General features: G+C 52.2%; 2 protein-coding genes and 1 long non-coding RNA gene across 13 annotated transcripts; 1 reads left to right on the forward strand and 2 right to left on the reverse strand.

Annotated features, from left to right (window-relative positions):
• Positions 1–7: 7 nt before the first annotated feature.
• Positions 8–8,254, reverse strand: KLHL10 (kelch like family member 10). Its single transcript, XM_002719388.6, has 5 exons — positions 7,840–8,254; positions 3,637–4,126; positions 2,428–3,045; positions 651–800; positions 8–517 (listed from the first exon to the last, which is right to left on the reverse strand). Exons 1-5 carry the CDS (start codon positions 8,139–8,141, stop codon positions 143–145), a joined length of 1,935 nt encoding a protein of 644 aa, XP_002719434.2. The 5' UTR covers positions 8,142–8,254; the 3' UTR covers positions 8–142.
• Positions 8,255–9,734: 1,480 nt separating this feature from the next.
• On the forward strand, positions 9,735–24,489 carry NT5C3B (5'-nucleotidase, cytosolic IIIB). Of its 11 annotated transcripts, XM_070060701.2 has the most exons (9): positions 9,735–9,789; positions 9,992–10,090; positions 17,278–17,347; positions 17,426–17,472; positions 18,876–18,961; positions 20,398–20,487; positions 22,431–22,593; positions 23,245–23,445; positions 24,106–24,489. In XM_070060701.2, the coding sequence occupies exons 1-9, from the start codon at positions 9,778–9,780 to the stop codon at positions 24,238–24,240; spliced, it is 903 nt and encodes a 300-aa protein (XP_069916802.2). In that variant the 5' UTR covers positions 9,735–9,777; the 3' UTR covers positions 24,241–24,489. The 11 variants fall into 11 exon arrangements, with proteins under 11 accessions (XP_069916802.2, XP_089173948.1, XP_089173944.1 ...); XM_089317822.1 differs by lacking the exon at positions 17,426–17,472 and having other exon boundaries at positions 17,278–17,398; XM_089317818.1 differs by lacking the exon at positions 17,426–17,472.
• Positions 10,860–16,421, reverse strand: LOC149121128 (uncharacterized). The gene is made up of 2 exons (XR_016224024.1): positions 16,281–16,421; positions 10,860–10,963 (listed from the first exon to the last, which is right to left on the reverse strand). It is a non-coding gene; the product is annotated as an uncharacterized LOC149121128 (long non-coding RNA).
• Positions 24,490–25,180: the final 691 nt, after the last annotated feature.

Consider the following 25,180-nt stretch of genomic DNA (forward strand, 5'->3'; position numbering starts at 1 on the left):
CCCTCCTGCTCCCTCATTCATCCAACCCTTGACTCCCTTAAGTTGAACATTTTTCAGTACTCTTACAAGTTTAAACACTGAATTTATTTAAAAAAAGAATTAATTCTTATTGCTTAGACTTTTTATTAGCTAATGAAGAGACTCATACAGGTAGGGTACTTGTCGAAGCAGAATACTTTACTTCATCTCGCAGTGCTAACCCTGTGAAGTTGTCCCGTCTCGCTGCATATTCCCCCACGTTGGCCAGCCCCGGTACCACACAGCAGCTCAGGGCACTGCGGTAGATGCTCATGTCATGAGCGTCATACCACTCGTCGGTCTTCTCGTCGTAGCACTCGACATTAAAGGTGGTGGTAAAGCCATTGAAGCCACCCACTACGAACAGGAGGTCGTCCACCACCTCGATGCCAAAATTGCTGCGGGGATTGAACATAGTGGGGATCGTGCGCCAGGTGTTGGCCACTGGGCTGTAGGCTTCTGCACTCCTGAGTCGATTTGCTCCATCAAAGCCGCCTACCTGTGGACAGTAAAAGCACTCAGTTGACTTTCCCTATTGCTTCTCTTCACTGAGGAATTTCACGCCTCCATCTGCCTTAGAAAAGCAGAAAACTCCAGTGGTGGCGTAGGCCTGTTCCTGGTGAGGGACTCACCGCGTACACGTGTTCTCCATAAGCAATGACGCCTATTCCACTCCTCCTGCTTCTCATGGGCGCTATGACTGTCCACTGATTGCTCTCAGTGTTGTACACTTCTGCTGTAAACAGGCATTCGTTACCGTTAAACCCACCACATATGTAGACCTGTGTGAAGAATGTCCAATATTACTCCAGTCACCTCTGGGGAGTGGAAAGAAAGGGAGTGTGTGTGTGGCATTACTTGTAATGCCAGTCTTTAGGCTCTGAATTTTTTTCCATTTGTGCATGCAGTATTTCTGGTTTTGGTTTTTATTTTTTTTTTAATATTTATGTGACAGATCATCCATCTGCTGGTTCACTCCCCAAATGGTTGCAATAGCCAGGTCTGGGCCAGACGGAAGCCAGGAGCCTAGAATTCCATCCAAGTCTCACACAGGATGGCCCCAAGCACCCAGGCCGTCATCCACTGCCTTCCCAAATGCATTAGCTGAAAGCTAAATCAGAAGTAGCCAGCACTCAAACTGGCACTCCAGTGTGATGCTGGCATTGCTGGGGGTGGCTTAATGTGGTGTGCCACAACACCAGCCCCATGCATTGTCTTTTTTTAAATAAGTAAAAAATTGCCACTTAATCATTTGAGGAAGAAATGAATACAGTGGGCTTTCTGTATCTCTGGTTTGCACAATTGTGATTCAACCTATTGTGGATCAAAAATATTCAGATAAAAATTGCATCTGGGGGGCTGGCACTGTGGCACAGTGAGTTAAAGCCCCTGTGTGCAGCGCCAGTACCCCATATGGGCGCCAGTTGAAGTCCCGGCTGCTCCTCTTCCGATCCAGCTCTCTGCTATGGCCTGGGAAAGCAGTAGAAGATGGCCCAAGTGCTTGGGCCCCTGTACCTGCGTGGGAGACCTGGAAGAAGCTCCTGGCTCCTGGCTTCAGATCAGCTCAGCTTTGGCTGTTGCAGTCATTTGGAGAGTGAACCAGCAGATGGAAGGCCTCTCTCTGGCTCTACCTCTCTCTGTAACTCTGTCTTTCAAAGAAATAAAATAATTCTTTAAAAAACAACTTTCATCTGGGCTGGTGCTGCCTGGGACACACATCCCATATTCCTGGGCGTGAGTCCTCCCTCTGCTTCTGAGCCAGCTTCCTACTAAAGTTGGGTCCCTTCATCCTCATGGGGCACTCAGGTTCAGTTCTGGGCTCATGGCTTCAGCCTGCCCCAGCCCTGGCTGTTAGGCATTTGGGAGTGAACCACTGGACAGAAGATACTTCTGTCTCTGCATTTCAAATAAAATTTACACATTTTTTTTTAAATAGTGTCTGTCCTGGGGCTGGTGAGTGGCACAGCAGGTTAAGCTGCTGCACGGCATCCCATATGGGCACCAGTTGGAGTCCTGGCTGCCCTGCTCCCCATCTAGCTCCCTGCTAATGCACCTGGGAAAGCAGCAGAAGGTGGCTCAAGTGCCTGGGCCCCGGCACCCACGTGGGAGACGCTCTAACACCTTTTCACATAACATCTGCATTGTATTACCTAATACAAGTAACCGAGGAGGTGATTTGAAGTACACGAGAGGGTGTGTGTGTTTCATGCAAATACCATGCCAACAGGGACTTGAACATCTGCAGATTTTGTTGTCTCAGGAGGTCCTGGAGCCGAGCCCCTGGGGCTGCCAAGGGACCCTGCACTGCAGAGTGAGTTCTCGCCCTTTGGTTTTCCACCCACACTAAAACAGGAGGTGAGCATTTCTGGGCTTTGTTCCGTGTCTTCCTCCCCCGCCCTGGTTCTTTACCTTCCCATAGAGTGTTGTGGCGCTCGCATCACTCCTCTGCTCGTGCATGGGGGCAATGAGCGTCCACTGGTTGGTCTCTGGTTCATACCGTTCAGCGGTGTTGAGACGCACATAGCCATCGAATCCTCCCATGGCATAAATGAAGTTGCTGAGGACTGTCACGCTGACATAGCAACGTCTGGAGTGCATTGGGGCCACCTGGTGCCAGGTTTTCTTTACTGGGTCAAAACGCTTAACACTATTAAAGTAGTCTACACTATCGAACCCCCCAATGATATACACGTAGCCCTTCAAATAGGCTGCCCCATGGTAGGCACGGGGACTCTCTTCCTCACAAGTGACATTCACCCATCTGTCTGCCCGGGCATCATATGCCTCAATGGCATTGGTGGGGCTCCCGCCACTCCAGCCACCGATGGCAAATAAGATGGCATAGGGCAGGCGGGGCCTGGTGAGTGGGTTGGTGAAGTCGGAATTAGAGGGTCCATTCATGTTCAGGTCATACATGGCCTTAAGGGCATTAATGATGACTGGCTTGCATTCCTCACTGTCTTTGACGTAGTCATTCATCTTAACATTGTTCATGAAGTACTCGGCGTGCATTAGGGCCAGGCGAACCTGAGAAGGAAATACAGAAAGTCATTCAGACGAGGTGAAAGGATCCAGAAGATACTTGGATTTGCTTTCTAATCCTGTAACATACGGTTTAACTATCTGGGGGGAGGGGCCCAATTCGGGTGCCAAGAATGCAGTAGATGGAAGGCCCCTGCACTGGCCTGGAGAAAGAGGCTATAATGATTGTATGTGTGTTTCTGTATTAAAACCACACTGATTAGCATTGACTGCCTACACCTGTGTGATAACTCAGGCTTTGGTTTCCAGTCCAACCTCTACCCTGGACGTAGGGAATCTCAGAATGGGGAAAAAAAAAGCAAGGCCCTCTCCTTCCCCTACCACCAGGAAAAATTCTGGTTAAAGAAGGAACTGGCAATGCCAAGGGAACAGAAATTGGCCAGATTCCACGGGGGGAGTAGGATGTCCCTTCTGTCTGAAACCATGCAGCTACAGCCCTGGAATCTGCCATGCTTCTGGCTGCAACTCTTAGGAGTTTACTCTTGATTCATTTACCCACTGGGTACATTTACCCCTCTGGGGTAAATGAATCAAGAGTAAGCCATTAAGCATTCACCAAAAAAAACTAAACTTGACCTTGGGAAGCAAAACTGAAATGTGCTGCTTCCTATTTTGGGGGTCATGAGAAATCCACTTTAGAATGGCCTCGAACACAGCGTCTTCCTGTTTGACGTTCAGTTCGTCTTTCTCAATGATATCCTTGAGTTCAGTGACCGAGAGCTCTAAAAACTCTGCTGAGACTTTCACCATCTCCTCGAAGTTGTGCAGTATGAACATGTAGGCCTTCTGCCTCAGCTCAGGGCAGTAGTAGTAGTCGGTGAACTTGCAGATGCCGATACAGTTGTCCAAACACAGCTCCGACTTGAGGAACTCGCAGCAACCCCTGACGATGCCCATGATGTTGAACTGGTCTGCAGCAGCCAGCAGCTTCTCCACGTTGTCCGGTGTGATGGGCACGGTCCGGGTGTACGCGTACTCGATGATCAGCTTCATCATGTCGGGGGAGATGCCAGGAATGTTATATACCTTCTTCTCGGTGTTGTTCCAGCCACTTGTAAACAAAGCTCTGGGGAAAAAGAAACCAGCGGCCATGAAATCGCTCTCGCCTGTTTGCCGCCTCTCCCCTGCCCTGCCCCACTTTCTCTTGTGAGTTTGGACGTTTCCCAAGTATGCACAGTGAGTATGCTGGGAATAAACTGGCCTGAGGAGGCAGGGTGCAGGCGTGCTGTGTTACACAGTGAGCGAGTGAGAAGACGACCTTTCTAAGAGCCTTGGACCCTTCTCACCTCACTCTCATGACCACGGTCTTTTTTCCATTTCCTGGATGGAGGAAATGAGATTGAGAACTGGGAATAAGGCTCCAGTCTCTTCTGTCTCAACGCATCACTCTTGCTTATGGAAACTGAATTGAGCAATATGCTTTATGGTGGGTTTTTTTTTAAAAGATTTTATTTATTTATTTGAGAGGTAGAGTTACAGAGAGAGAGAGAGAGAGAGGGAGAGACAAAGAGAAAGGTCTTCCATCTGCTGGCTTACTCCCCAAATGGCCGCAACAGCTGGAGCTGGGCCAATCTGAAGCCAGGAGCCAGGAGCTTCTTCCAGGTCTCATCCGTGGGTGCAGGGGCCCAAGGACTTGGACCATCTACTACGCCACAGCACCAGCCCCAAGCAATATGTTTTTTAAGTATCACTCTGGGCAGGCATTATGGCACAGCCAATTAAACTGCTACCACAAGCCATATCAGAGTTTGGGTTTGAGTTCCAGTTACTCTGCTTCTGATCTGGCTCCCTGCTAATGCACCTGGGAACAGCAGACGATGGCTTAAGTACTTGAGTTTGTCATCCATGTGAAAGACCTGATCTAGTTCCTAGCTCCTGGCTTTGGCCTGGCCCAGCCCCAACTGTTGCAACCATTTGGGAAATGAGCCAGCAGATGGAAGATCTCTGTCTGTCACTCTGTCTTTCAAATAAATAAATCTGGGGCCGATGTTGTGGCTTAATGGTTTCAGCTGCCTCCTGCAACGCTGGCATCCCATATCGTTGTGTTTGAATCCTGGCTGCTCCACTTCTGATACAGCTCCCTGCTAATGTGCCTAGGAAAGCAGCGGAGGGTGGCTCAAGCCCTTGGGCTCCTGCACCCATGTGGGTGACCTGGATAAAGCTCCTGGCTTCTGGTTTCCACCTAACACAGCCCAAGCCATTGCAACCATTTGGGGAGTGAACCAGCAGATGAAAGATCTCTGTCTCCCTCTCTCCCTGTGACTCTGCCTTTCAAATAAATAAAATAAATCTTTAAAATAAATAAATTTTAAAACACATATCATTCAATTAACCCAGATCCAGAATCTGATCACTTCTCACCTTTTTATTGTTATCTCCTGGTCTAAGCCACTACATCTCTTATCTAGATTCTCCTCCTAACTCAGCTGCCTGCCTCTGCCCTTGACACCTCCAGAGGTCATGGTCTTATCCCAGCAGCCAGAATGATCCTTACATGAGTTTGCACTCCTCCTCTATTCAAAGCCTTCCACTGGCTTCCCTCTTACTCAGAGTGAAATACAAAGTCCTCACCAAGAACTACAAAAGCCCTCTGCCATCTGGTCCACCTTCTGCTTTCCCTGTTCCAGTCCTGCTGGCCCCTGGCTGTTCCTTGGAGCTCACCAGAGGTGCTTCCAGCCTTGGTCCCTAGTACTTTGGGCCTTTGGTCCCTTTGCCTGGAAGGCTCTCCTGTCCTGGATCTCTGCATTTCCCACCCTCTTGTCCCCTTCAAGTCCTTGCTCAAATATCATGTTGTAGGCGAAATCCTGTGAATCCTGTGAAAGCTGGCCCTGTCCCAGCACTGACCTGATGCATACTTTACTCACTTCGTGCCTTTTGCTTCCACTAGAAATAAGCTTCAGGAGACCCTGTGTATCCATTGTTTTCTCTCCAGTACCCAGGGTAGCACCTGTCACAAACTAAGCACCTCATAATCTCAGTTGAATGAATACGTGGCTGTCAGTCCACAACTATTTATTGGACTCCTACTATGGAGCTGTGTGCTTTTCTACGTATTGAGCAAAACGAAGTCCATGCCCTATGATGCCACTTCAAATGGAATAAAAATGGAAGCTCATTTTGACACAGAATTTTTTGAAACCCATGCATACCAGGAGTTCACAGAAAATGTCTATTATGCATTGATTTCTAATTTTTTGCACCCAAATTTATCTTTTTTTTTTTTTTTTTTTTTGACAGGCAGAGTGGACAGTGAGAGAGAGAGACAGAGAGAAAGGTCTTCCTTTTCTGTTGGTTCACCCTCCAATGGCCGCCGCTGGCAGGATCCGCCAGCTACCTGGATCTGATGGCAGGAGCCAGGTGCTTCTCCTGGTCTCCCATGAGGTACAGGGCCCAAGGACTTGGGCCATCCTCTACTGCACTCCCTGGCCACAGCAGAGAGCTGGCCTGGAAGAGGGGCAACCGGGACAGAATCCGGTGCCCCGACCGGAACTAGAACCCGGTATGCCGGCGCCGCAAGGCGGAGGATTAGCCTAGTGAGCCGCGGCGCCGGCCCAAATTTATCTTTCAATCTACTTTTTAAAATACCCTCTTATTTTCCTCCTTTTCCTAAGAAGTTTAAAGATACATGCCCTTGGAGATGAAACTTTTTCTCTAGCACAGAGGCCTGCACACCCACGCCCTCTGGGCCAAATTCAGCCCCCTACCCTTTGCACTGCCCTCAAAAATGTTGTTTTTCATGTTTTTAAATTCTTAGGGGAAAAGGTCACAAGAGTATTTTGTGCCATCTAAAAATTACAATAAAGTCAAACTCCAGAGTCTGTGAATCTCACTGGAGCACCTGCCCTGTAAGTGCTGCCTACGGCTGCTTTTGCCTTGTGAAAGCAGAGTCCAGTGGTTTCAACAGACACTGGCCCAGGAGCCTCAACAGCACTGGCTGCTCTTCTCTGTGGCCCTGGCCCTGGGAGCCGGCTGAATGAGAATTTTAGCAACTGGTGGGACACATCTATCGTTTTCATTGGAACGGATGATTCAAACATTTTAAAGTCTTGAACAAAATAGCCCTTCCACTTCCCAAGTTAAAATGGTTTGAGCCTGAATTCACCCTTTTTTCCCCCCGTAAGTGTTTCCTGGGTACTTCCCCCACCCCTCTTGTGTTCCCTCAGGCCTTGTTAATCTGCTCCCGGTCTGAGATGCTGTCTGCGGAGGCGGGGCAGCCTTAGCAGCGCTGCCATCTGAGTGTAAGCAGGAAATCCAGGAGGGGTGTCCAACCTTCCCAAAGGCGGTTTTGGGGTTAAGAATCAAAGTAGCACCTGGCCCACCACTTTGGTGGGAACCAGTTGAAAAATCAGAGGAAAGAGGCTCCAGGAACCCAGAGCTTTGACTGTCCCCATGCCTAGGATCGTGGGGGCGGCACGGCTGCTGTTCGGCACAGCAGCTTAAGTCGATACCGGCATCGTATCAGAGTGCCTGGTTCAAGTCCCACCGCTCTGCTTCTGACCCAGCTTCCTGCTAGTGCGGACTGTGTGAGGCAGCACAAGATGGCTCAGGTACTTGGGTCCCTGCCACCCACATGGGAGACCCAGATGGAGCTCCCAGCTCCTGGCTTCTGCATGGCTCAGCCTTGGCTTTCAAGAGCGAACCAGCAGATGGAAGCCCTGCCTCTCTGCCAATCAAACAGAAAGGAGAAAATGAAGAGGGGGCGGGAAACATGGAGTGGGTCAGACGGTCTGGAGAGGAGCGCTGTTCCCCCTTCAGCTGAGTCGGGCACCCCTGCCGTACCTAAAGTAGGAACTGCAGCTACACAGGATGTTCTTATGGGCATTGAACTCGAAGCCATTGACCTTGATGACCACGTCGCAGAGCTTGCCCTCCAGCCTAAGCTCGTTGAAGATCTCACAGGTCATCGCGCTCATCTTCCTCTCCATGTGAGGCTGGTGGAACCGTGCGGAGGCCGCCGTGCTCTCCATCTCCATGGCACCCTGGGACCAGCGGAGAGAGGCTGCTCTCCTAGGGTGTTGGGGAGGATTGTGGGGGGGCCCCTTTAGCCAGCTGTCGCTCCTTTTCCCTACTACATCTTTCATATAGGGCCCATCAGGGAGCCCAAGTTCCAGAATCCCAGGCCGGCAGTGAGATCACTCAGGATTGTGCTCTCGGGTTCTGGAACTCCCTGCTGGGCCTGCCCCCTAAACCCCCCTCCCCCCCACCACTTGGGCCAGAGACCACCCCACACCTCCTTCCTTGCCCATTCTCCAGCCCAGAGCAGAGCTGGGACCATCAACACCTCCTGAGGGTTTTTCTTGACTCTACATCCTGTTGACCATTTCAGGCCGCCCAGGTTGGTGTCCCTGCAGCTTGTCTTCACCTTCCATGGAGCCACACACACCCTGAGCTCACAGAAATCCAGGCCTGGAGAGAAGGGAGAAGCACACGTGATTAACTTCCATCCTGGCCCAGCCTTCAGGGATTCCAGCCCCCCGACGTGTCCGTCAGGCCCTGTGTTTCTTCTGTGTCTGGATGCTTCTCAGAATTCACCGGATGGCTCCTTCCACCTGGTGGGTTTCCTTGTGAGTCAATCAGAGAGATGAGAGAGAACTCCACTCACCGATTCAATCCCTGGGTGCTGCAAGTCAGGGCTGATGTGGCACATGGGGCAAGCAGTGGTTTCCAGTCCTGCCTCTGTGTTAGGGCCAGCCTCATGTACTTGGGTCGTTGCCATCCATGTGGGAGGCTCAGATGGAGTTCCTGGCCCTTGACTTCAGCCGAGTCTTTCTCTGGCTTTCAAATAAAAAAATGAATAAATAGGCCAGCGCCACGGCTCACTAGGCTAATCCTCCGCCTTGCAGTGCCGGCACACCGGGTTCTAGTTCCGGTCGGGGCACCGGATTCTGTCCCGGTTGCCCCTCTTGCAGGCCAGCACTGCTGTGGCCCGGGAGTGCAGTGGAGGATGGCCCAAATCCTTGGGCCCTGCACCCCATGGGAGACCAGGATAAGTACCTGGCTCCTGGCTTCGGATCAGCGCGATGCGCCGGCCGCGGCGGCCATTGGAGGGTGAACCAACGGCAAAGGAAGACCTTTCTCTCTGTCTCTCTCTCTCACTGTCCACTCTGCCTGTCAAAAAAAAAAAAAAAAAAAAAAAAAAAAAAGAATAAATAAGCATTTCCAAAATGGTGGGGGAGGGGGGAAGCAAGCCCAGAACTCAACCTGGGTCTCCCAAATGTATGGCTGGGACCCAGATACATGGGCCATTACTGCTACCTCCCAAGGTATGCATTAACTGGAATCGAATTGGGAGTGGAGCCGGGGCTCGAACATAGGCACTTAGATATGGGATGCGGGCATTCCAGCCCACACTGAATGGCTGTGCCAAACACCGGAAACATGGTTTGTTGTTACAAAATTTCAAGTCTGGAAATGACCTCTCTTGCCAGGTCTTTTGCTCCAGAATGAATGGCAGGAGCCCACCCAAGGCTCCTGGACACCACCCACGCAATCTCACCCTCTCGAGACCCTCACCCTCCTCACGATGCAACCTTTCACCGGGTCTCTGCGAGCCGCGCAACCCGCCCAGGGGGAGCCCGCGTGGCCAGCTCCAAGTCACTCCTTGGTCCCGCCCCCTCTGCTCCCTGGCCCCGCCCCCACCCGTGGGAGGCTGCGCCTGCGCAGTGCTGCCGCGCGACTGCAGTGTTGGCCATAGCCGCCCACCAGGCGGCGAGAGCGATGGCGGAGGAGGTGAGGTGGAAGGGGGCTGCCCATGTTGGGCGGTAACGGGCTTGGGTCCCCGGGGTGCTCAGAAGTCCCCAGCCGCGCCGTCGCGGCCCGCTGCCGCTCCCCACGCAGCCCGATCCGCCTCGCAGGGGCGTCCGAGGGAGCCCTGGCTCCCCCAGGGCCCTGCGCGGCCCCAGGGTCAGCGGGTCTCTCGGTCCCGGGACAGGTGAGCGCCCTGATGAAGGCCACGGTCCTGATGCGGCAGCCCGAGCGGGTGCAGGAGATCGTGAGCGCCCTCCGCCGGGGCGGTGGAGACCAGCTCCAGGTACCGCGGGGCTGGGGGCTGCGGTGGGCGGCGGGGAGTCTCCTCTCCGGGGGGGCGTCCCTTCCCGCTTGGCTTTGCCGCGGACGTCCGCTCGCCCCGCGCCTCCTCCACAAACGGTCGGGGTGCCTGGAGGCACGCACATGGGCTCTGTTATATCTTAATGTTAGCCGTTGCAAAGCACACCGGACACCGGAGTAAGGGAAAGGGTTTATTGGGGGAACACCCTACAGACCGGAGTGGAGGGGTGGCGAAGGAAAAAGAGAAAGAGAGAGAAACAGAGAGGAGAGGAGCTAGCAAGGAGAGAAGATAGAGCAGAGAAGAGGAGAGAGGAGAGCAGAGCCAAGAGCCCAGAGGAGGAGGCTAGAGAGAGGAACCGAGAGAGAGCAGGAGAGAAGGGGCCAAGAGAAAGGAACCAAGAGCCAAGAGACCAGAGGAAGAGGCTAGAGAGAGGAACTGAAAGAGAGCAGGAGAGAAGGGCCAAGAGAGAGCACCTGTTCAGGAACAGGCCCTTTTAAAACTTTGCCTGAGGGCGGGCAGGGAAGCAGGAGCAGCTAATCCCATTAGGATGGGGGTGGAGCCTGGCTCAGGTAGCTGGGCCATTTGGCCACCTGGCTACAACTGCGCCAGTTTCCTAACATTCCCCCCTTTTGTTTTTTATAAAGCAGGGTTTGTATGGGATTACATTAGTCCCAAAAGTCCAAGAGGGGTAGAGGGACGATGATCTGTCTTTAGAGCTACTTCTGGCTGACATGGGACGATGTCTCAGGCCGCTGTCTCCTCGGTGGGGAGCCGAGTGCATCCCTGTAGCAGCATTTGGTTGACTGCCTGGTTGCTGAAGGCCTTCGTTTGTTCCATTATCACCTGCTGTAAACACTGTAGTATAGAAGACAGGGTGAGAATAGTAACCAATGATTCTAAGAGTAGCATTAACCAGGTAATAAGAGGATTTTATAGAGAGAAAATGGAGGGGTCTCTGGACCCTTGTGGGGACAGTTTGATGGATATAGCTTAAGCTGATTCCAGCCAAGACTGGGAGAAAGGCCACTAACTTGCAGGTAGTGGGGTTTGTCTGTAGAGAAATTTTGACACACAGGTTGGGAGTAGAGCCATTGGTGGTAGAGGTTATGATTACAAAGGAATGAGGCTCAAGTGGGCTAGATACAGAGGACAGAGTTGTTATTAGAGAAGCTAAGAAAGGTGCTATCTGAGCTACAACTAAGTTTTTTGATTGAGAGGCAAATGGAACCTGACCGAAGGGGCTTGATAATAATCAGGTGGGCTTTGAGGCCTTATAAATTATAAGGCCCAGACCTATCTATCGCTTCATAGGGTACATCCTACAGGAGGTGTGAACCTCCTTGGGGAAGGCACCCTGTTGACTTCCATTACCCAGCTGGCCTGGGAGGAGAGCTGGCCAGGTAAAGGCAGGTGGCAACTCCAACAGGAAATACACAGCTCTGCTTACAATGTTACTGACCCTACTTGGCCATTTCCTCAGTTGCAGTGGTCACTTTGAAAGCTGGGCCGAGTGAAGGGCTTTTCAGCTTAGAGCCAATAAGATCTGTGGCTCTGACCTGGGTGTCCTTCAACTCCAGGGCAGGTCCATTTCCAGTGATCCAACTCTTGGCTGGCAGAGCTGCCAGGGCTCTTCACAAGCTGACCTCTGCTGAAGCCCAGGCTTGCCACGTTGAAAGCCACTGCAGTGGACTGGCCTGTTGGGTCTCCTTGAGGGCAGATCACTGTACAGAATAGGCTGCCACCCATTGCTTCTGATGCCTAGCTTTCTTTTCCTCCTGGTTTTTGTTTAAGCAGACCAGAGGATGCACGTCAAGGGGGTGCTCAAGTCTCATCTCTAATCTTCTGTGGCCTAAACTAGAAGTCTGTAGTCACAGGCATGTTCTGTAGTAGTTTATGTTGAGGCAGACAATGCCCATGAGGAAAACTATATTCTTACTTTAAAACTTTCTTTCCCTTTGTTTTAAAAGGGAGGTCTTTTCTGTTTACTGTTTACCTCGCTGATGGCGAAGTAAATCTAGCTAGGAAATTATAATTTAAGCTCTTATTTTGGCTATGCTATTACAGAAATGTGTTAGCCATCTCTTTTATAAGATCTAAAATCAAATTTTGCATCTTGGAGATTCCTTCATAATAGAATTAGTTTCCTACCTCAAAGAGAACAGAGAAATGAAAGAACAAGTTGGGCTTAGACTAGAGAAATAGGGGTGCTAGTCCCAGATTGCTTACTGACAATAGCAATATCACATGAAAACTTAGAAAGCAATTTTAACCATTAGATAACAACTTAAAAAAACATTTGCCAGAAGGCCCAATGCCTTCCATAAATATTAATACATATGTTTGGAAACATCTCTTAAATATCTAACATGATGCAGCTTGTTTAACCAGCAAATTTAAGCACAAGCATATAAAATGTTTCTAGTTTTTTCTACCAACACACTTAAAACATCTGATAGAGATTCAGGTTACATGAATTAAAATATATCTGATTAATTTTAGCTGTTTAAATTTATGGACAGTCTTTTCTATAAGCCAATTAAAATTCTTAATAATTTTTTTTGATAGGCAGAGTGGATAGTGAGAGAGAGAGAGACAGAGAAAGGTCTTCCTTTTGCTGTTGGTTCACCCTCCAATGGCCGCTGTGGTCGGCACGCTGTGACCGGTGCACCACGCTTATCCGAAGGCAGGAGCCAGGTGCTTAGCCTGGTCTCCCATGGGGTGCAGAGCCCAAGCACTTGGGCCATCCTCCACTGCACTCCCTGGCCACAGCAGAGAGCTGGCCTGGAAGAGGGGCAACCGGGAAAGAATCCGGTGCCCCGACCGGGACTAGAATCCGGTGTACCGGCGCCGCAAGACGGAGGATTAGCCTAGTGAGCCGCGGCACCGGCCTAAAATTCTTAATAAATTTTCCCATGTAGACATACAATATATATAATAGACCAATATAGCAGTTTTAATATTTTTTTAAAAAAATCTAACTCCCGTTTGTAAATTACCAATTGATTTGAATTTTTGTTTTAGTAACCTTAGTTAACTATACTTTTTCTAAGTTGGTACCTTTAATATATTATTGGCTTCATCTGGTTACAGAGTCATTCCAAAGTACTGAATACAATACGTGGCTGGAAAAATTCCATCAGAACCGATAGAGGACAGCTAAACACAGAACCAACAATGCTTTAGTTTTATGAGCAATTCTGATATATAAAACTGTAGATGACAAGATTTTAAGTTGCCACATTTAAAATTATAAACTCATTAACCAATGAGAGGCATTTGCTTACTTCACAGTATTTTTGAAAGCACTTGTAGGATTTTACAAAGCATTTAACCCTTTAGGCCTCTGGGGCTTTCTCATTAAGATAACTGTTGTGCGGCGCCGGCACACCGGGTTCTAGTCCCGGTCAGGGCGCCGGATTCTGTCCCGGTTGCCCCTCTTCCAGGCCAGCTCTCTGCTATGGCCAGGGAGTGCAGTGGAGGATGGCCCAGGTGCTTGGGCCCTGCACCCCATGGGAGACCAGGAAAAGCACCTGGATCCTGGCTCCTGCCATCGGATCAGCGCGGTGCGCCGGCTGCAGCGGCGGCCATTGGAGGGTGAACCAACGGCAAAGGAAGACCTTTCTCTCTCTGTCTCTCTCTCTCACTGTCCACTCTGCCTGTCAAAAAAAAAAAAAAAAAAAAGATAACTGTTGTGTCTAGTAACACAAGATCATTAGACTTTTAAATTTTTAGACCTTTGTAGCAGTAGTATTTTATACTATAGACTTAAAATTTAGCACCACTTCACATCTTGACAGTACTTCTAATATAATCCAAATAGCCTGATTAGTTGGTGTCTCTACAAGATGAGAGACAGAGGTCCTTCGCTTTTTTCAGTTGGGCCCGAACTGGAAAAACCGAAGTCCAAAATTTACTGGAAATTTCAGAGTCCAAATTCTTTGAAACTTTGATTTTTGATTTTTTGAATGCCTGTCAAGAAGGCTCAAAATCCAAAATAACTGGTTGAAATAAGATTCCTTAACATCATGACACAATATAGACTAAATTTCATCATTGTTACAAGGTAATTATTTAAATGTTTGAAAATAAGCACATATTTAAATAACCCATAGCTCTTAATAAAAATTTAGCTGTTTTTAAACAATTAGAATTTAACACACATCAAGAGAACATAACAGATTACTTTAACTTATTGCTTTAACAGAGGATTAGATTCTAATTTTATGTCAAAGAGGAAAAGATTAGTATACTTGTGATGTTTTCCATCTGCCAATGTCCTTGATTTGCATTTTGATATAACCAATTAAAAATTTTCAGAGTAAGATTAAGGTGACACATCAAATTTCAGCCTGAGTTACTTTAAACAGTGTTGAACTATTTTCACAGTTAATAAACTAACCCAAATAGTTTTTTATAGAATATAACATGTTGAGCATACAAAAGTTTACATTTAGACACATTTTCCATTTGCCTTTACTCAATTTAAATTAGCAGTTACACCTAAATGACTTAGGATGCTGATATATTTTTATCTGAATTTAAGTTAAAATTGCATTCATCTAAGACAAGTACTAATTACCCATTGCTGTTTCATTGAGTACTGATTACCCGGAAACCTGTTAAAATAAACTGCAAAATAAGTTCAGCCAGTTACAAAGCAATAGTTTCAAAGGTAGTGGTATTCCTAGTGAAGAAGAATGACAGGGAGCCAGGTCCACGTGGGAAATCTGATTTTCCTGAGCCCTCAGAAGGGTGGGATACCTAATTTGTTCCTCAATAAGTAGGGAGCCCAAAAGGATGGGACTGCCATTCCCTTGCTATTCTTATGGTAAGACTGGGACAAGAGAGGGACAAAAGACCAGTTGGAGACCATGGAGCCGTTCCCAAACTGTTTAGACAGAGATAGCAGACTTTGGCTCTGAGGACTAGATGAGCAAGGGGCTTGAGAAGATGGAAGAGACTGCAGTGGAGGTGGGAGCAGAGGTTGCCCCCGCCCCCTGGAAGTCGGCAGGAGCAGGGAGGTGAGGACACAGCTGCCGCTTGGGGGATAATGGTGCTGGAACTTCAGCCGCTGAGGCCTCAGGAGGCAGCTGAGCCGGTGCCTGTAGGTTGGAGCAATAAGCGGGGGAGGGGGGGAGTTTATCTGCAGAATCAAAGGAGGTTGTGGTAGTGGCGGGAAAAGGATCTGGGAAGAAGAAAGGATTTTTTGCTCAGGCCTCTGACCCCTAGTGCGAATCTTGGAGACCAGAGGAGTTGAGTGGGAGAGCAAGAAGTACACAGGGAGCCGGCGCTGCGGCTCAATAGGCTAATCCTCCACCTAGTGGCGCCGGCACACCGGGTTCTAGTCCCAGTCGGGGCGCCGGATTCTTTCCCGGTTGCCCCTCTTCCAGGCCAGCTCTCTGCTGTGGCCCAGGAGTGCAGTGGAGGATGGCCCAGGTGCTTGGGCCCTGCACCCCATGGGAGACCAGGAGAAGCACCTGGCTCCTGCCATCGGATCAGCGCAGTGCGCCGGCCACGGCGGCCATTGGAGGGTGAACCAACGGCAAAGGAAGACCTTTCTCTCTGTCTCTCTCTCACTGTCCACTCTGCCTGTCAAAAAAAAAAAAAAAAAAAAAGTACACAGGGAAGTTTTAGTTCTAAGATAGGAAAAGGCCTGAACATATGGAATCCCCTTCCATTTCAGGGTCAAACTACTCTGACTTCCGATCCCTCAGGGCCAAATGTGCCACCATAGAGGGCCACTTTGGAGGGCTGGGGCCAATTTGAGAGGGACCATATTACTTAAAAGGCAACCAAGAGGAGAATCAGATGGAACTTGGGAGGAGGAATTTCCCATGGCGACTCAGTAGGTCAGATTGGTGGACAGCAAGCGTCCTTGAAGTCCTGGCCGTCTGACTAGGAGAGGAATGGGAGCAGTAGGCGGGGTCGTCACCCAAGTGCCCACTGGAGTCCAGGGCCTAGCCTGTAAAGAGGCGAACAGAGATGGAGTCGTCACTTGCAACCACTGTTGCCTGGACACAGTGTCCGTAGAGGCTAAAGGCCTTTAGTAGAAGTAGGAGTGGTGGCTAGAGTCCAGTGCTATGACCTTTAGGAGAGTAGTCAGGCGAGTATCCGACTGTAGACCACCACTCAAATAGCAGTCGCCGTGAGAGCTTCCTGTTCTGCGTCTTACCTCAAAATTTGGAAGGCCGATGTGTGGATGGAGGTTGCGCAGTGTTCGGTGGCTTGGAAACAGTTCCGGAGGTGTGCTTCGCGACCGGCAAAAATCCAGGACCCCAGAGCACTGGGGGACGCTGGATTACCAATATGAGGCTATCCGAGTCACAGCACCAATGTTAGATCTTAATGTTAGCCGTCGCAAAGCACACCGGACACTGGAGTAAGGGAAAGGGTTTATTGGGGGAACACCCTGCAGACCGGAGTGGAGGGGTGGCAAAGGAAAAAGAAAGAGAGTATAAGAGAGAAACAGAGAGGAGAGGAGCTAGCAAGGAGAGAAGATAGTGCAGAGAAGAGAGAGGAGAGCAGAGCCAAGAGCCCAGAGGAGGAGGCTAGAGAGAGGAACTGAGAGAGAGCAGGAGAGAAGGGCCAAGAGAGAGCACCTGTTCAGGAACAGGCCCTTTTAAAACTTCGCCTGAGGGCGGGCAGGGAAGCAGGAGCAGCTAATCCCATTAGGATGGGGGTGGAGCCTGGCTCAGGTAGCTGGGCCATTTGACCACCTGGCTACAACTGCACCAGTTTCCTAACAGGCTCACTTGCCCGGGTGGAGTGAGCCCACCTGTCCCAAAGCCTGCCCTTCACAGTGCTCTCTGGGATTTCCCGGGGCTGGGGAACCTCTTTTCTTTCAAAGGCCATTTGGGTACTTAGAACATCCCTCGCTCGCGGGCCCTACGAAGTTGTCAGCCTGCTATAGGTTAGTTGAATTTCAGGTTGCCTTGGTGGAGCCGGACCGGAGGGCCTTACATATGTGTCTCCGAGCAGGTGAAGACACCATAGGAAAGACCCCATGGCATGAGATGGGTCTTCACCTGTGCCCCAGCCCTGCCGCCATCCCTGACCCCGGAGACTGGTACTGACCAAGGGCTCCCTCCCTAACTCCTCCAGGGCTGTGTCCACAGGCCGCTGGTGGGGAGAAGGTGGCTGTCTAGGCGTGTTTTCTCTCTTGCCTTTAGGTGATTTCCGATTTTGACATGACCTTGAGCAGATTTTCCTATAATGGAAAGCGATGCCCATCTTCTTACAGTAAGTCACTGCTAGCTTGCCTTGCTGGGCTTGAGTGATGGCTTCCAAGGGGTAAGTAACAATTCTGTGTTTTCCCAGATATTCTGGATAACAGTAAGATAATCAGTGAGGAGTGTCAGAAAGAGGTAGGTTCACTTCTCTTTACTCAGCGTCTGGCATGTCCTACTTCAAATGGCTCCTGGTTAGAACTAAAGGGTCCAGGATAGAGACCACAGAAGATGAAAGTTTTAAAAATTGCTGTTGCTGCGCTCAGGAAGATGTAGTCTTGCTATACTTAAGATGGGCCAGTGTGGTGGCCCTGCAGGTTGAATCGCTGCTTGCGATGGCGTCAGAGCGCTGGTTCAAGGCCTGCTTGCTCTGTGCCTGAGCCCCTGCCATCCAGGCCACATGGGAAGCCTGGATGGAGTCGCTGGCTCCTGGCTTTGGCCTGGCCCATTCCTAGCCACTGTGAACGTGTAGGGAAGAACCAGCAGGTGGAAGAGATCTCTCTCTCTCTCTCTTTCTCTGTGTCTTTGAAATAAATAAATGAAACTTTAAAAAGGTATATATTTAAAGCACCTTTTCCTTGTTGGCCAAGACCTATGATGACTGATGGTTGGAATATGGACATGAAGTTTCCTGTAAGCTGTAGAGTTTACGAGACACTTGAATGTTTTGTCATTTAACTGTCTAGCACTGCAGAAGACAGACAGAAATGTTACTGTCCCCACTTAACCATGAGGTTGAACTGCTCCCCCAGGGTCACACAGCCAAGCCAGTCTCTTCCCTCTGCATTGTGCTTTTTCCGTCATAATACCATTTTCTTGGGAAGATATGAAGACAGACGGCTGAGTCGGTGTCAGGGTGTGGCAGCCCACAGCTGTGTGTACATCCTCTGAAGCCGTCCGGGCAGCCTTCGCTCCTCACTTGACTTTGCTCTGTGTCCTTCCCAGCAGTGCCCTTTTTTTTAAGATGAATTGTTTTCATCTACTTGAAAGACAGAGGGACAGAGAGACAGACAACAGACAGAGGTCTCCCATCCATTGGTTTACTCTGCAGATGGCCACAACAGCCAGGGCTGGGCCTGGCTGATCCAGGAGCTTGGTGCTCCATCCGGGTTGCCTACATGTCTGGTGGGGGCCCACACACTTGAGCCATCACCTGCTGCCTCCTAGTGCACGCTTAGACGGCCGCGTTTTGGGAAAGGCGGCACTAAGCCCCAGCCGGACTGACCGAGCTGATTGACAGCAGCGGCAGAGCGACCCCGGCAGCCCTCGTGGCTGCAGGAAAAGCACCTTTGTCGCAACACTTAGACCCTTCCCTGAGCCGAGCGAGGACGCGGCCGCTCTGTAGATCCAGTCCTGCCCTGGCCCGTAGCAGGTGGGTAAGCGCCAGCTGCCCGAGGACGAGGAGGTTGAGTTTTGTCAGTGGCGTGTTCCCCATTGAAAACCTCCGGAGCACAGACCCTCTCCTGCCTGCCTTGCCGTCCCCTGGGTGTGCCGAGCTGTGGTTGCTGGGGGCTAGCGGCCTTTCTCTCCCTTTGTCCCAGCTCACGGCGCTCTTCCACCACTATTACCCCATTGAGATCGACCCGCACCGCACCGTCAAAGACAAGTTCCCGCATATGGTGGAGTGGTAAGTGACGGTGAGGACGCGCTCCTGGACCCAAGAGGGGCAGGGGCTGGGGGGCAGGCTTTGCCGGCAGAAGCCTTAGAACCAACCATCTGTGGCTGCTGTCAGAGTGGAGGGCCTCCCAGAATCTGGGGAGAAGTTAGAAGATCAGCACTTTGGGGAAGTGGCCCTTGTCTGCTTCATGCTGCTGCGGCAGGATAATTTATAGTCAACAGAAATGTGGGGACCACGGTCCTAGAAGTGAGAGTCCAAGATCCAGGGGCCCTTTTCTGGTGAGGGCTTTCTGGGTGTACCATCCTACTACAGAAGGGCAAAGAGGCCGAGAGAGACAAGGAGAGGGGCAGGCGTTGCAGCACAGTGGGCCAGACCGTCATTGCAATGCCGGCGTCCCGTATTGGAGCACTGGTTTGAGTCTTTGCTGCTCCGCTTCCAATCCAGCTCCTGGCTAATGCGCCTGAGAAAGCAGAGGAAGATGGCCCAAGTCCTTGGGCCTCTGCCACCCAAGCAGGAGACCTGGATGGAGTTCTGGGCCATTGAAGCCACTGGGGAGTGAACCAGTATATAGAAAGAGCTCTCTATCAATTCTGCCTTCACATAAATAATAAATAAATTATTTTTAGAAAGACAAAGAGCAAGATGGGACCGGCCAGCCTTGTTGTTTTATAAGGAGCCAGCTCCCATGATAATGGCATTAATCTATTCGTTAAAGTGGTGCCCCACATCCCTGATGCCTCCTGTTAGGCCCCGCCTCCTGACACCTGTGCTCCGAGGATCATGTTTTCGACACATGAACCGTGGGGGATGCGCTCGCACAATAGCAGCCCCTGTAGATACTGGCCTCACTGGGCAGGGCCCGCATCTCACGGAGCACAGTCACACAGCACGGGGATCGGAAGAGTTTTGGCTTCTGCCACCGAGTTGCGTAACTGTGTTTCTGTTGTGCTGCTTTCCCACTCGCTTCCTCTTTTTTAAAGATTTATGTATTTTATTTGGAAGGCAGAGTAGCAGAGAGAAAGAATGAGAGAGAGATCTTCCATCCTCTGGCTCTCTCCCTAAATGGCTGCAGCAGCCAGGTCTGGGCCAGTCTGAAACTCATCCAGGTCTCCCATGCGGGTTGCAGGGGCCCCAGCACTTGAGCCATCCTCTGCTGCTTTCTCTGGGATATTAGCAGGGAGCTGGGGGAAGCAGAGCAGCGGGGCTTGAGCCAGCATCCCGGATGAGGTGCTGACGTCACAAGTGGTGGCCCAGCCTGCTGCACCACAGTGTCCAGTCCCCCGTTCATCCTTTTAAGGACAGCCAGAGTCCTGGAAGTGGACTGTGGGAAGGGCGAGGCCTCCCCAATCAGGGCTGTCTGAGGGGACTTGGCTTTGTAAAGGGGAGGGGTACGTCACTTCCTTGAGTGATTGGAATGTGGGGTTTCATGAGGTGTCTGTTCCCAGGTGGACCAAGGCACACAACCTGCTGTGTCAGCAGCGGATTCGGAAGTGTCAGATCGCACAGGTGGTGAGGGAGTCCACCGCGGTGCTCAGGTGAGCGGCTCACCCCGAAGACGCTTCTGCCACATCACACCGTCCCTCGATGCCCGTGGGGATTGGGCTTCTGAGTCCCCTGTGTAAGACAGGGCAGTGTTTGCATAGGACACACGGAGCGATCCCCTCCCGAGCACCGTGACTTGGGGCAGCTACTACAAGGGAGACGCCCTGTGAGTAGCTGTGTGTTGGGTAGGGGATGATGAGAAAGCGTCTGTAAGTGTCAGGGACAGACACAACCGTGGTTTCAAATATTTTCACTCCACGACTGGTTGACGCTTCAGGTGCAGAACCCGTGGCTACAGAGGCTGCGGAGGGGCGGGGAGGGGCGAGCTTCCAGGAGCCAGGAGACCCGGCAGCCTGGCTTCTGAGGTGGACAGGGCCGCACTTTCACTCTGGAGACAGCTCATGGGCCTCCCTGCTTCCCTGGAGGCCATCTTGCAGACGGGCCGGGGCTTCCTGAATTTTTTATTTATTTATTTTATTTTTTTTTTTTAAGATTTATTTGTTTAAAAAGCAGAGTGATGGGGAGCGGGGGAGAGACAGAGAGATCTTCCATCTACTGGTTCACTCCCCAGATACCCACAGCAGCGAATACTGGGCCAGGCTGAAGCCAGGAGCCCGGAGCTCTCTCCCGGTCTCCCACATGGGTGGCGGGGGCCCAAGGCCATGAGCCATCTTCTGCCACCTTCCCAGGTGCTTTCGCAGGGAGCTGGATCAGAAGCAGAGCGGCCGGGGCTCGAACCAGTACTCCACTGTGGGATGCGAGTGTTGTACGTGGCAGTCTAACCCCCTGCGCCACCCCGCTGCCCCCAGGGCTTTGTGTCATAGAACAGGGTCTGGCTCATTCTTCACAGCGGTGGTGCTGATGTTCGTCACCCAGACACAGCGTCCGCTAGGCTAGGGCCTTTGACAGCAGTGTGTCCTGAGCAGCTGTGTCTGCTGGATCTTCAGACCTCCTGGAGGAAGGAGGCTACGTGGGTACCTGTCCTTAAGGATCGCGCACCCTACACGGGAGAGAGGCGGCCTCCTAAGAAGCCGAAACAGCCGAGATGTGTGTGTGCAGGCCCACTAAGTGCGGGGGCTGCTGGGCGCTGCCGGGCCGTGCAGACCCTGGCTGCACACTCACGCCTGCCGTCCTCAGCAGTCGCGCTCTCAGGGAGTGCTCAAGAGAGACGAATGCCTGGAGCCCGCACAGGGCAGCCATGCAGCTTGGTTGCCAATGAGGAACAGTACCAAGTCGCAGTGAGAAGCAATGAATTACTCATGAAGCGCAGAACCCAGGTAAATCACACATTTTTATGAAACAAAGTAAGCCAGACATGAGGCCCGCGTTGAGGCACAGCTGATTAAGCTGCTACCTGCAATACCAGCATCCCACGAGCACCGACTCATATCCACTCCCCTGCCAATGTGCCTAGGAAAGCAGCCGAAGATAGTCCAAGTTCTTAGCCCCTGTCATCCCCATGGGAGACCGGATGGAGTTCCTGGCTCCTGGCCTCAGCCTGGCCCATCCCTGGCCCTTGCAGGCAGCTTGGGAGTGAACCAGCGGTTGGAAGATCTCTGTGTCGTTCTTTCTGCCTTTCAAATCTTTTAAAAACAAAAGGCAGATGCAAAAGGGTACGTTCTGTGTGAGTCTGGTTATATGAGGTTCAAGGACAGGCAGAGCTAGTCAGTGGTGAAATAAAGTCCAAGCTGGGAGGGCTGGTGTTGACGGGGGCGGGGGGTACCTGATGTAGTAGTTTCACAGGTGTGTACACACATGAGCATTCATCCAGCCGACACTCGGCGTCCGTGCACTTTAACCACTCACCGCGTAGGTTTTTTGCTTCACTGTAAAATGTTAAAAAAAATAAATAAATAAAAGAAGCATCTAACCCAAGTAGGAAACAGAGGGCAGGGGCGGAGGCCGAGCTGGTGCGAGGGTGTGCCCGTCTCCGCAGGGAGGGCTACCAGACGTTCTTCCACACGCTCCACCACGCCGGCATTCCCCTGTTCATCTTCTCGGCGGGCATCGGGGACGTCCTGGAGGAGATCATCCGACAGATGAACGTGCTGCACCCCAACGTGCACATCGTGTCCAACTACATGGACTTCGATGAAGATGTGAGCCAGGGCCCGCCGGGCGCGCGGGAGCAGGGCCAGCCCCCGCCATGGAGAGCGGCCTCGCTGCCTCGCCCTGCGGCGCTTGTTGGCGCACCCTCTCTTTGGTGCTTGGCTGGCGGTCCGCTCTCAGCCGTGAGTGCCTGGTTGACGGGTCACGCTGGCCCCGCGTCGCTGTCCTGCAGTCTGAGGGACTGTGGCTTGTTCTGGAGCCAGAGGCGGGCTGCTCCGGCCACCCACGTTCTGCCTTCTTCCCCTAAAGCCAGGGGCTGGCGTTTGCAGTGCTTTGCCATGTGGCCGGGCCGTGGTCCACAGCTGGGCGTGTGTGTCACGGGCTTCGTGCTTCTGCCACAGCAGTTGGTCACCATGGGGTGGCCCCTGTGAGTGTACACCTTGCTGGTAAAGGGCCAGGTAGCAAATGTTCTGTGCCCTGTGCGCTTCTCAGCGTGCGCTGTGGCCGTGCGGCCCAGGGCGTGGATGGCGTGGGCCAGGTTCCTGGAAAACCTTGGCAAAACAGTCCCAGTCCTGCGTTGGCCGGGTTTGCCACCCGCTGGTTTAGGCGACAGTGAGGGTGGAGCGTTTTCTGGGCCCCCGGGGTCCCTCTGCGCCAGCAGTCCCTGCAGCGCCTCCGGCTGTGTCTTGTCTTATGTTTAGGGTTTCCTCCGGGGCTTCAAGGGCCAGCTCATCCACACGTACAACAAGAACAGCTCCGTGTGTGAGAACTCTGGTTACTTCCAGAAGCTTCAGGGCAGAACCAACATCCTCCTGCTGGGAGACTCCATGGGCGACCTCACCATGGCCGAGGGGGCTCCTGACGTGCAGAACATTCTCAAGATCGGCTTCCTAAATGACAAGGTAGGCGGGGCCAGGACTTCCTGTCCACGTGGCCTGTTCTGTTTGCATCCCTGTTAGCAGAGGCTTTTGAACACCTTGTGTGTGCCCAGCACCGTGTTCAAGTGCTAGGGGCACAGCTGCGTCCTCCCGTAGCGGCGTGTGGTGTCAGGACATGCAAGAGAGCCCCCCCCGCCTCCGTGATGGCAGCCGTGTGCACCCCACCTGGCCTGGCCAGGAGTGCTGAGGGCGGATCCTGGGCGTTAACCCACGCCGTCCCGACAGCACCCTCAGGGTGAGGAAGCCGAGGCAGGAGGTTCCGCGGCCCCGTGGAGTTTGGGCTGAGGAGCCGTCCTAAGTCACGGTCGCGTGAGAGGGAGGTGCCTCAGACGAGGAGGGTGAGGGGAAGAGACGAGGCTGGCAGCAGTGAAGCCGGGCGCTCTCAAAGGGCACAGAGTGCTCGCCTCAGCCTGCAGTGCCAGGGCCCACGCGTGCTTGAGCCACGTGAGAACTTGGTCCAGATGAGTCAGTGACATCTGGGTTTTTGCTTTTGATCCGAGTCCCTGCCCTTTTGACAATGACCCTAGGGCTAATGGGCATTGCATGCCTGCCCATTGGCATCTGCGAGGGGCAGGTCCCTGTGCCTGAGCGCCTGCAGCCCCCGCGTCCCCCCCACCCCGGCAGGTGGAAGAGCGGCGGGAGCGCTACATGGACGCCTACGACATTGTGCTGGAGCGGGACGAGACGCTGGATGTGGTCAACGGGCTGCTGCAGCACATCCTGCACCCAGGGGACCACGGGGAGCTGCAGGGCCGCTGAGGGTGCGGCGTGGCCGGGAGGGTGTCTCCCCAGGGCAGCAGGCGCTGCGGGCCCTGCTGCACCCACCGCCTGCACCGAGGGAGGCCAGCAGGAGGCCAGCGGCACCTGCTGTTCCAAAAACGAGCCAAGGGCCACTGCTTGTTCACTGTCTTCAGGTCGTCTTGTCTGGGAGGCGCTTTTAAATATTTTTTTAAAACATGGGAAGCTGTTCTTTATGAAACAGATGAAAATAAAAACAAACTGTTCTGATTACGGGGTGTGCTGGGGGCAAAGCCCACACCTTTTAGCCTTAGAGGCACAGTAACCTCTGAGAAGCCCTTGGGGCCCTGCGGAGCGGAGTCTGAGCACAGCCTCAGGGAGTGGGATCCGGCAGGGTGGGCGACTGCCCTGGAGCGTTTGACCTCACTGTGACGCAGCTGCAAAGCCTGAACAGCAGCTGCAATCAGCTGGGTTGAGGCGACCCTGTCCAATTGGTGTGGATTTCCCTGACCCCTTTGGCTCTCCACCTGCCGGTGCCGTGGGTCCAGGGCCATTGGAATGGGTGACCCAGGGTGGGTGTTGTGGTGTAGTGAGTTACATTGCCCTCTGGGACACCTGCATCCCACATTGGAGATCCTTGTTCAAGTCCTGGCTACTTTGCGGTTCCAGTCCAGCTTCCTGCCAATGTGCAGGGGAGACGGCAGATGATGGCTCAAGTGCTTGGGCCCCTGCCACCCATGTGGGAGATCTGCATGGAGTCTGTGGCTCCTGGTTTCAGCTTGGCTCAGTCCCTGCCATTGGAGCCATGTAGGGCGTGAACCAGGATGGATGCTCGCTCTCTGCCTTTCAAAATAGTAAATCTTTAAAAACATCAACAGGGGCTTTCACTGTGGCATGGTAGGTCAGCTGCCACCTGTGCCCTCGGCTGTCGCTCCCCCTCTTCGCGGAGGAACGACACAGG

The sequence above is a fragment of the Oryctolagus cuniculus genome, chromosome 17 (assembly GCF_051225735.1).
Source record: "Oryctolagus cuniculus isolate XC-2025 breed Fujian yellow rabbit chromosome 17, ASM5122573v1, whole genome shotgun sequence".
NCBI classification, from domain to species: domain Eukaryota; kingdom Metazoa; phylum Chordata; class Mammalia; order Lagomorpha; family Leporidae; genus Oryctolagus; species Oryctolagus cuniculus.